Source organism: Octopus bimaculoides, chromosome 1, assembly GCF_001194135.2.
Source record: "Octopus bimaculoides isolate UCB-OBI-ISO-001 chromosome 1, ASM119413v2, whole genome shotgun sequence".
Lineage (NCBI taxonomy): Eukaryota > Metazoa > Mollusca > Cephalopoda > Octopoda > Octopodidae > Octopus > Octopus bimaculoides.
Window position 1 is genome coordinate 85,742,942 of NC_068981.1, and position 12,028 is coordinate 85,754,969.

At 35.4% G+C, this 12,028-nt stretch overlaps 1 protein-coding gene and 1 long non-coding RNA gene across 2 annotated transcripts in view; one reads left to right on the forward strand and one right to left on the reverse strand.

Annotated features, from left to right (window-relative positions):
* Positions 1–12,028, forward strand: part of LOC106868570 (BRCA1-associated protein) — a 63,205-nt gene that overhangs the window by 21,249 nt on the left and 29,928 nt on the right. Inside the window, exons 5-7 of the mRNA XM_014913892.2 lie at positions 4,806–4,884; positions 7,700–7,813; positions 11,314–11,379. Coding sequence (XP_014769378.1) covers positions 4,806–4,884; positions 7,700–7,813; positions 11,314–11,379 — 259 coding nt within the window. The remainder of the gene's footprint in view (positions 1–4,805; positions 4,885–7,699; positions 7,814–11,313; positions 11,380–12,028) is intronic.
* LOC106868571 (uncharacterized) overlaps positions 1–12,028 on the reverse strand; it is a 76,447-nt gene that overhangs the window by 20,682 nt on the left and 43,737 nt on the right. The gene's annotated exons all lie outside the window — the stretch shown is intronic.

Consider the following 12,028-nt stretch of genomic DNA (forward strand, 5'->3'; position numbering starts at 1 on the left):
AGTGAGGTATGTATATTTCATTTCTGATTAATACATTATTATTATTATTATTATTATTATTATTATTATTATTATTGAATGAGAGAGCAGCACATGCAATCAAAGTGACACTGGGGTACTAATATATGAAATTCAATATATCCATCATACCTATTCATTTGATAAGAGAACATCAGGCATATGCATCACAACCATATATGTACAACATGGTGACCTCATATCAAGATAAACAGTGCATGACATTATAGGTGGGGCCCAATTAGAATGTCCTTGAGGTCAAGTAGCCCATCCCACTCAAAAGGTTCATGAATAAGGGTTCTTTACAAATGATGAACAAAACGTGTTTCCAGAGGGGAATTATTCAAACCCCAAAGAATACCTCTCAACACATGACTATGATGCTCTCTCACTACTTCTGCTCATGATCAGAGATGCATGTGTTGTCAGCCACTAAGGGACATGCTCAACTGGTTAAGGTCAAGCAACTGGCAAGTAAATCTAAAGTATTGAGCAGAATATTTACTGTAGCTCATCTTTTACACCAGTGCATGTTAACACTTTCAATCAGTTAAGATCAGAAGCCATGAGAGCCACTGATGGTTTCAGGCAAATTTCTACTACATCTCCTGCTACACCTCTGTGTTGCTGAGGTGTGTGCAGCATTGTATGTTCTTCTTTTTGTTGGTGCTGGAGGAGTACAAACTTCATGAATTGCTTCGATTTGTTTTGTTATCTTGAATTGTTATCTTGAATGTTTTGTTATCTTGAATTGTTATCTTGAATGTTTTGTTATCTTGAATTTTTTGTTGTATTAGTGTTTGCATAACGTGAGCTGCGTTCTTCTGTTGGATATCCAACCTGTAGAGTACCTGTTGTAGGGGGTTGTTTATTTTATTGAATATTTACTGTATAGAGTGTGTATAGAGTGTTTGTGGATTGTTTTATTGGGTTGTGCTATACAGGGTGTCCCAAAAATCACTAATGGGTTTCAGTTTTTAATAACTTCCTTAACTTTACAAATAAATGCATGAAATTTTGATACAATATAAAGGACATAGTGGAAATTAATATGTACAAGTCAAATTTTGCAACCCCACTACATCACATATGAAAAATGACATTGCTCAAATGGCAGCCATTTTCGACCTCACATGCTCATGCTCTTTCCAAAACTTGGACCATAACACACTCAAGAGTTTCAGACTATTGCTATTCCAAACATGCACGTTGTTTTACTTATCCAACTATGTGGTACCATGTCATATACTTTTTTGTAATATAGCCATGCTACATTCAGCCTCATCAATCTGTATCTACAATTTCTAATTATCATTTTATCAACTAATAAGTGATCTTTTGTTGCCCTACTTTGCTTCCTGCATCCTTTCTGTTCTTCTGGAAGTAGATTGTTGCTTTCCAGATGGTTGTATAACTCATCTGTCAAGACACCAGTCATAAGCTTCTACATTAGTGGTAAACAGATTATAGGTATCCTTGATGCATAGCCGCATTCGTCCACTTGTCATCCAGGCAGAGATGTGACCTTGCTGCAGGTAGTCATCCAGTTGCGCAGCAATCCTTCCATACAACTGTGTAAAGTTCTTCAGCTGATAGCCTTGTACTCCATCCAGACTTGGTCCTTTCCAATTGTTATTTTTTAAACTTCTGTCTCACTGTATATAGATTAATTCTGATGTCCTTTTGTCTTGGTACAATTGCAAGTCGTCTTTCCACCTTTGTTAGCCATTCAGAGCTTTCTTTATGTCTTGACAGCCTGTTTCACAGTCCTCCCCAAAATTCTTTACTTTCTTTTGCATCTGGAATCAGTTCTTGGTGTTGGCCTTCCTCTATTTCCTCAAGAAGACACCTATTTGATTGGAACAGTCTATTCTGTCCAAAATCTTTGCATCTAGCATCATATCTTTTCAATTTGACCTTTAATGCTGACACTTTTTGTGTCAATTCCTCATGTATTGTTTGTTTTCCCCTTTCTTCTAACCTGTATGATTAGCTGGTTTGTTTCTCTGATGTTTTCTGTTTTAATCAAGCTTAAAACATCGTTTATTTTGCCTATGGCTCTCCTCACTTTTTCTCTGTCCATATATCTTACATTTGGTGGTACTTCATTGTTCCCAGCTGATATTTTACTTTGTAATCTTTCTAAAATCTCTTTACCTTCATCGTTCAAGTCTTGTGCAGTACTTACTATCACCTGTCCAAATAGATTGTCTTCATTAGTTACTTTATCAGTATTCTTGTCTTCATTAGTTACTTTATTAATATTCTCTGGTTCTCTGCAATTTCCCTCTTTTCTTTTTCTTCATCTCTCATCCCTTTATTACCACTATCTGCTACTGCTGTTTCACTCTCCTTCTGCTCTTTTTTTTAAGTTTATCTGAATTTCTTCTATGTCTACACCTGTAATCCAGTCGTTCCTACAGATTGCTCTTGCTTGGTCTATCAGTCGCTGGGCAGATGCTTCAGAACCTCCTTTTTCATCCCATATTCTCTTCATTCAATTCACGAAGCCTCTTTTATTTGGCTCACCTCTCAGCCAGCATTCTATTACTATTTTGTTTACATTTTTTTCTCTTTTCATTCTTTTCCTTTTGCACTTTTGACTGTGGTTTTGGTCCTGATCAATAGCTTGATGATGACTTGCCAGAGCTTGATCAGATACTCCTTGCCTGCCGTGCACGACACCTTCACTGTTAACAGTTCCAGTCCCATTAGTGCAGTTGTGGTTATTATTTAATTTTGACATTGCACATTTAGAGGTAGCATTTGTTAGGTTGTGCAATCACCAGTGTTTTTATCATGACACCATAACTAGGTGGGTTGCTAGCCAAGGCTGTGAGAGTCCACGCCTACCCTCATGTACACTGTTGTTTGTACCAGTATCATTCACTCCATTGTTTTATGTCTTTGTATTTGACATTTTCACTCCTGAGAATTTTGGTGTTGAGGAGACACAACCATTGGTGTTTTTTGCTTTTGAGACACTTTCTCTAGAGGGGTTGCTGACCAAGGCTAAAGGGACCCCTCTTTCCATGAGACAGGCTTAACTCCACCAGATGCCAACCTGGTATTTCTAGGTCCAGTGGGGGTGGGAGAGGCTTGCTTTCAGGTACTACATTTTGCCTAACAGTGACGTGAAGGTAGTTGTGGTTAAGGGTAACCTTGTTCTTCCCATGTTATGATGCCACAACCAGATGTAGTTTCATGCCATAGCCAGGGCGTGCTATTATTAGTATTATTATCCTTTGCTTGTATTGTTACTGTCAGTGATGGTAGTAGCATTGTTGTAAGCTATTGTTCTCTTTGGCTATTTCCTGTAAGTGTGGTGGCTTTGTTGCCATTGTTGCTCTTCTGTCTCTGATCGTTTCTGTTGTTTTTATTTGTTTCCGTTTTTGTAGTTGACTGTGTTGGTGGGATGGCCTTTGTCGTTATTGTTTAGCAGCACTTTCTATGACCTTCGAAAATGGAGTGCTGATGTTCATCCTCCTCAACATGCTATTCTTACCTATTTAGCTGAGATATTCTGTGGGGTGAAAGGGCTGTTGTATGGGTTTCATGTTTGGTCTGCTATTTCAGGAGTGTAGGTGGGTTAGATTGGCTGTCAAGCCATATATGTGCACTGGAGTGTTATTCTCATGGCCATTCAAATGGCTTGGTTCGTTTTCAAATAACTGTCTGGTTGGTCAAAAAGAAGCTGCAGGTGGCAGATAGGGGGGAAGGAGGGTGGAGTATAGTGTCCAGATGTGGGAGGAGGGGAAAAAGTTTATGTTGAAGAATTAATTTAAATTCACATCTGAATCTAAGACACAGGGCAACAGTTTTTGGAGGCATAACATCTTTTATAGGCGTAGGAGTTGCTGTGTGGTAAGTAGCTTGTTTACGAACCACATGGTTCCGGGTTCAGTCCCACTGCGTGGCACTTCGGGCAAGTGTCTTCTACTATAGCCTCGGGCCGACCAAAGCCTTGTGAGTGGATTTGGTAGACGGAAACTGAAAGACACCCATCGTATATATATGTATATATGTGTATGTCTGTGTTTGCCCCCCCAACATCGCTTGACAACCGATGGTAGTGTGTTTATGTCCTCGTAACTTAGCGGTTCAGCAAAAGGGACCGATAGAATAAGTACTAGGCTTACAAAGCATAAGTACTGGGGTTGATTTGCTCGACTAAAGGCAGTGCTCCAGCATGGCCATAGTCAAATGACTGAAACAGGTAGGAATAAAGAGTAATATTACGGAGATGTACCTGCATAGCAAGTGACTTGATCTGATATTGTTTGCTGAAACAAAACAATTGTAGCGTGGAAGGTGTTTATAAGCCATTTCAAAAATCACACAAAAGCTATTAGATTCACTTCAACATTTAAATTTGATTTGTGTCAAAATATTTTTGTTGCTTTGAAACCATGACCTGTTCACTGACAAAATTTGTGATGCAGCATGAAACTTTGCCAATGAACAGGTCGCGGTTTCAAAGTGGCGAAAATATTTTGTTTTTTGTGTGTTTTTTAAATGGCTTATAAACACCTTCCATGCTGCAATTGTACATATATATATATATATATATATTTGAAATCGAAATCGAACCAAATTCGACAACTGGCACCCATGCCAACCTTTCCTTCACTGGACACTAAACTCTGCTTGTGAAGACCTGTTGGGGCAAGTGAAATCGAAATCATAATTGAACCAAATTTCTAACATTTGAATGTGTTTAATGGAGTATCTTTAGTTTCAGTACAGTGGAAATGGTGTGGATAAATATTTTTCCTATTTATTTCTAGTGCTGGTGTAGAAAGTATGCGAATCATTAGGGATTCTACTCCTAATCAGTATATGGTTCTGGTTAAGTTCAAAACTCAGGTAAGAATTTTGAAATATTTTAATTCCATTATTTGTTGCTATAGTTTAATGAGCCAAATAAAATACTTTTTAAATGAAGATTAAATAAGCCTTGTGTGACATAAAGTAATCTATAATTTAAACCAATCTGTTAATTGTTTTTATCTTATTATGAAAAGATGTTGTAGCTTGCAGGATTTGTTACTTCTTTTTAATTTTCTAATTGACTTGATGTAGTTGAAGGGGCTGTGCCCATAACTTTTGCAAGTATTCTAAGATTGGTGAGATGGATGGAATTATAAGTTTCTTCCCAAATAGCTGCAGGAAAACCATGGGTAGGGAAAGAATTTCAGAGGGCCACTATTTTGTGTATGCATGAGTGGAGGATTACTGGGCATAGTGGTTAGTGTTGGGCCTGGGGGTGGGAGTGAATAGTGATCTGACTGTAGGTAACAGGCAAATTGAGAGTGCCTAGGTGGAGGTGGCATGATACTAACTAACTCTGAGGAGTAAAGGCCACAATAGTATCAGAAGAAAAGATAGGAGAAACAGCATGTGTGTTGGTGAGCTTCTTCATTCTAATCAGTCAGGTGGCCTTTTTTTATGTGGTTTAGGAGGATTGCATGTGTAGCTGCAGTGCCATTCTAAATGAGTGTGTAGCACTCTATTGTAGGTATAACTCGAGCTTTTGTATGAGGTTAGTAGTTGTTGAAAACTAAAGTATTTTCTGGGCCTTCAAGGAAAATCAGTCTTAGGGGTGTAGTCTTTAGTAGGCAGAGGACATTCAGTCACTAGTAGAGATCTTCAGTAATGTTGAGGCCTATCATTCGTAGTAATTCAGCGGATCATAGCTGTTTATGTTTAGGTAGGAGGTTTACAACATTTTTTTCTCTTGATATATGTAATGATAGTCTTGATTACTGTTTGTCAGTTGTAGGCTTCATTATACAAATTCCACCGAAAAAGGCATCCAACTCTCAAAGGTTCACACTGTCCTGTTGTGAATTACTGTCATAGAGATCATTATCTTGTTGCTGTTACAAATGGACACTTTATAATAGAAGTATTAGCTTACAGCCTTTAGTTCAAATTTTCTTGCACAATTCACTCTAACTGAACTCCACAGATGCTGCTATATACTTCAGGGCATCTTGCCTACTTTGTGGAATGCATTTCAGAAACTGATGTTGTACACTGGTCACTGTTATGAAAGGCCTTGCTCGAATTATGTTCAATTAACATTCTCATCTTGTCAGTACATCAGAAATTCCTCATATTGTATTGACTCAGAAAAAATCAAATATGAATACAGTAAGACCATTTTTAACTTCCCATTATGAATAAAACCCTTATTGAACTGTGTAGTTTTGAGTTGTCAGTGTTATTCCTGTTGTTTATCTTTGTGTCACTTGTATCTTGATACAAGTAACACAGACATGAACATGAAGATAATACCTATTGTGAATCAACTGTGAAAACACTTACAACGTAACTGGTATAAATATGGCATACAAATATATACACCACTAACTGCAAAAGTTTCCACATTTGACTTATGTATGATATGTATGTTACATGTGCCAAAGGGCTACAGCATTGCTTTCTCCAAATTTATCAAGGGCAAATGACTACTCGTGTATAATGTAATAGAACAAGTTTCATGTAGATCTGGCTCTATACTAACTATTGTGGTGGTCCTTGAAAAGGGAGAGAGACTCAAGACAATGAAGATGGTTGTTTTTAACTGTTTCCATTACCTTTGGGATTTTGGAAGTGAGGGCAACAATGGTAGTTGTCATAGAAAGAAACATTACCATTGGTAATGGGATACACTTTCATGTTTCTATAGACTTGGATTGATTCTTGTGAAACAATGATTGAAAAGCTTACTGGTTCTAGAAAACCATTTTTGAAATTGACAGAAAGAATGTCAGGACTGGTCCCTTTTAACTTTAAAGCAGTTAAGAAAATGTTTGTAGTCAGTGATATATAACACACATTGAAGAGATAGTGGAATGGAAAAGGAGAATTTAGGAGTAGTTTTGTTGTATATGTACAGTGTGATGTTGGAAGCACATGTGCACGGTGGTGTTGCAGCAGATGTGGTTACTTTTGCAGTATGAATGTTACTTCAGAACCATCTTGGTTGATAAGTGGTGAGTTGGAGGGTTCTGTAGAGTTAGTGGAGACCTTGACAGAGAATAGAAGACCCTTTTGCAATTTGGGAGGTGAAGAACTTGTAAGTTGCTTGATTTACAAGGATTTTGTTTTCCAAAAAAATGTTGGGGGTGTTACTTTGTAGTGGTCAGCTGATTCAGAGAGGTAAGTAAGAGAGGTGAATTGTAATTACCCATAAGTTCAGAACCTTTATTATCTGGAGGTGGGTCTCTGTTTGGAAATTTTTTTACATGAACCCTCAGGTTGCCAGTGGTACTACATAAGGGAAGCATTGTGTCAGGGTTGTCTCATCCTCAAACCAGATTCCTGCTCTGAAGGCTTGTAAATAAGTGAACTCTATTTTTAATAGTATCTAAGTACCAAATTGTATTAAACTGACATGACATACCTGCTTTGATATTCAATCTCTTTTTCTGTCTTTCATCATTTCTCTCTCACTCATACACACAAATAGGGCTGATTGTAAAATAAAAATCTTAATTTGATTAATATCCAAAATAATGGCAATGATAAATACTAAGTATTGACTAATGACTATTGATTTTAGAGAATTTTATATAAAAAAAAATGAGAAGTAACTTTAATTAAATCCTATTTAGTATTCATCTTCATAAATAATATATTTCTCTAACATCTCTTTCTTTATTGTTTCAACTAGGAATTGGCTGATGAATTTTATTCAGCATTTAACAACACTCAGTTCAATTCAATTGAATCAGATATTTGTCATTTGGTGTATATAGCTAAAATTGAAACAATGAAATCTTCTGAGGTATGTTTTATTTTTACATTTTATATCATCATTATTTTCATTCTTCTTTCCAATTTATCAGCATTCTTTTCAATATCCTTCAAGTAATATGTCAGTCAACTTCTATTGTATTATTGACATAATTGAGTACTTAAATCAGTAACTTTGCTGATGGCAAGTAATAGGTACTTTATATTTTTAAAGATAAATACCACAAATTAGCTGAGATGACAGCCAACTAAATGAAGAGGACTTAACAATAATCATTCCATCACTTTCAATATACTGTATCCCTGGTAACAACCCTTCATTTTAAAAATATTAAACCAGTTAATTGTAATAAGGTGCCACAATGAAATAGAATTTTCTACTCTTGTCAGTTGTGGTGCTACAAAATAAAAGTGTTAGCTTGTAATGCTAAGCTAAAATCTTCTTGTAGGTAAAAAGCATTTAAAAGATTAATGTTTCTATCTAAAGAGCAACATATCTTTCAACCTCTTAGTTGGAGTAATTTTCTGTAGATCTTTTTAACTGTCCAGGTTCACTGCTAGAAGCAGGCAATGTACACAAGATCCTGTGATGAAAAATCTTGCTTAAATTTGGTCAATCATCATTTTGTTCCTAACATCTCATCAATTTTCTGGTTAGTTTTTTCCAGTTGTATTGATAGGATCACAAGAAATAAACGCATTTTACTCCTAATTCTAATGAAATACACTGCTTATGTGTAAAAATTAATTTTGAAAAAAAATTAAGAATTTGAAAGGATTTAGTAGCATAATTAATAAATTTGTTATCTAATTACCTGATACTGCCAGGATACCAAAATGCCTGATATAACCTTTATTTACTTATTCATTTTGAAATCAAAATATCAGTGTAAATATCATTACTGTATTAATGATGACACATGCTTTCTCTAGATAAACACTCACTATTTATATGTGAATATTATTTATTGGATATTTTGAATATTTTCCCATCTCCTTTATTTTTTGTCTTTATTTCTCTAATATTCTGCCTTTTAATAAATTACGTAAAAAGTGTATTAGCTTCAATTTAGTTATGACTTCAAATGGATTTTGAATGTAGCAAATAGAAGAGTGAATCAAGCACCTATTGGGCTTTAAACTGGATGCTTCAATATCCAAGTGTATAAACAATTCCAGACAGTGGTATTGAAACCAGGAAGAGGATGGAGTGAAGGAAAACTTTTAAAATGTTTCTCTTTCAAACTGAACTCATTTTATCATTCTCATGACTCAAATCTGTTGTATATTTAATTTTGTTTCTTCCATTTCAAGTCTTCCATGTAATAAATGTGGAGACTAGTCAAAATACAAAATGTAAACAAAGGAAAAGGAAAATAAATTGGATGAAGTTAATGCATTTTTACAATGACTATAATATCAAGCTTTTAGTAAACTGTATGATACAAGCTTTGGCTAATAACTCACTTTATTTTATGATATTTGAACCAAATTTAAATAATGTCGTATTTCAGATTTCACCTGTACCTATCTGTAATTATATAGTTTTGTGACAAATTCTGTAATAGCTGTATGGAAGACCTTGTTACATTGTATTTATTGTTAGTAAATAAAAAAAAAGATATAGTTGTTTTATGAAATCAGTCAAAATTCACAATTATTTTGCCATTTAATTGAAACACAGAGGGGCATATTTTAGAAATATAGTAAGCTGGTTTTTTGAAAATAACCTAAACCTCAAACCTAATAGAGGAAATGATAAAGGGACAGGATGACTGGTGATATGCAGTTCTTGAGATCACCTACCCTTGGAGAAACTAAGATTCTGGAAGCACAATGTATATATATTCTATCTCTCTTTTCTATCTTTTCTCTTTTCAAAGAAAATACTTCTCCAGCGCTTGCTATTTTACCCTTATTCTGGTCTAATGACCCTCCATGTTTGTTTTCGTTTGGTTTCCTTGTATGTCTCCACTGTCCTGTTTTTGTTCCCAACTTTGACCCTCCATAAATCCAAAATTTTACTTTGGTACTTATGAGAGAAACTGTCTTCGAAGACTCATATCGTTTTTCAATGCTCGAAATGAGGAGTAGATAGACAGCTGGCAACTGATGAAGGGTTGTTCTTTGTGTTACTTGTCCTGTTTTCCATTTGTTTCTCTTGTTGTTTGTGTATTGAACTCATTTGTTTTCATATTTCATGTTGTTTACTGTTGGTGACGTCCTGTACCCATATATGCATATATATATATATATATATGTATATTACTTATATATATATCTGTATAAATATGCACAACTGCTCCCCACCCAATATCTTCCTCAAGACATTCCCACCACCTATCACCTAACTACACTATTCTAATTAAATGTGAGCAGAACTGTATACTTCAGTTTTTCCCTGGTGCCAGTTTTCCCTCTTACTACCTGGAACCATTTCACTGTTATCCATCTTTCATTCTTAATACTGTCTTCTCCGCCTCTATTTTACATTGTTCACCCTCTTAAGCCACCAAATTATCTCCCCTTCTCCACCATGTGTCTCGCTCCCCTTCTCCACTATGTGTCTCGCTCTCCCATTCATTACATCTGCCCAACACTCTCAAAACCTACCCAGTACATGCTTTGAAGTAATTGGTGTTAGATTTGGTATATGGCTGTAGAAATCATGCCAAAGCAGACACTGAAGCACAATATGGTCTTCAGAACTGTCAGGTCTTATGAAACCATTCAACCCATGTCAGCATGGAACATGGACATTAAATGATGATGAGAACAATGATGAACTTATAAGGTTCTTAGATAAAATTGTAATGGAAGGTTTGAATTTAATAATGAATTTCTTAAAATGGGAGGTAAGTTTTGTATTAAAGAAATGAAAGCACTTTATACAGGTTAGTATAAACAGTGTCTTCATTAGTGTCTAAAGCTCATATTCACTTGAGGCAAAATATTAATTTTAAATAATCTTACCTCCTATTGATGTTGTTTATAAATGGGAAAATACTGTAAGGAATGGGAAAATAATTATAAAGAAATTTTTTAGACTTCATCATCATCATCATCGTTTAACGTCTGCTTTCCATGCTAGCATGGGTTGGACAATTTGACTGAGGACTGGTGAACTGGATGGCTGTATCAGGCTCCAATCTGATCTGGCAGAGTTTCTACAGCTGGATGCCCTTCCTAACGCCAACCACTCCGAGAGTGTAGTGGGTGCTTTTATGTGTCACCGGCACGAGGGCCAGTCACGCAGTACTGGCAACGGCCACGCTCAAAATGGTGTTTTTTATGTGCCACCTGTACAAGCTTTTATTGTGTGGTTCAAACAATGTGAAATTAAACTTAATTATGCTACACTAGTTTCATCAGCTAACTATAAATTATCTAGCTAATAAATTTAAAATTCATTCAGTAATATATGCATTGTATTTGGAAAGTTTATAAATAATTCATGATTTTATTATTTTTATATAGGAATCAAAAATTTTCTGTATTAAATACACTTATCCTATATTCTATACATTCTAGGGTGCTGGATTACCAATTCCTGGTTTAACAGAACTACCTAACTGCCCAGTGTGTTTGGAGAGAATGGTAAGATTTCAGGAAATTTCAGTTTTATAAATTTTCCAGTTAACTTTTTAGAAAGAGAAATCCCATATTACGCATATTTTGAGTGTTTATTGACTCAGGAAGAATAGTGCCTGTGACATTTTTATTTTTGGGTCTCCAAAATCGTTGGGAGGAAGGGAGAAAGTCATTGTGTTTGACCAAGTGATGGATTAAGTTTACCATTCAAGAACATTGGGCTATCAAACATTTTCTGCCAATCGAATTTCATTTGCAGAGTATTGGTTGATCTGAGGCTTTGGGAGAAGACAATTATCCAGTATAAGTGAGATTATACTCAAGGGAAATGTTCTTCTTAAATAATCTTATCACCTATTAATGTTGCTCAAATTTCTTGATGACACTGTGATGCCTCTATACAAAGAGAGAAAGAGAGAGCTCATTTGTGTGTGATTAGAACACTTAAATTAGACTACTTTTCAGCATTATTATTATGTAATATTTAACAACATGATGCCTAATATTATTGTTGAACCAGTAACTAATTAGCTTGTTGTATAAGTGATTGTGTTGTAGGCTAAGTTAATAAATTGTAGCTGAGTTTAAAGTAAATATGGAAAAGAATTCAGAATGCTTTCAAATGCTGTTGCAATATGTATGGATCTAATTACAG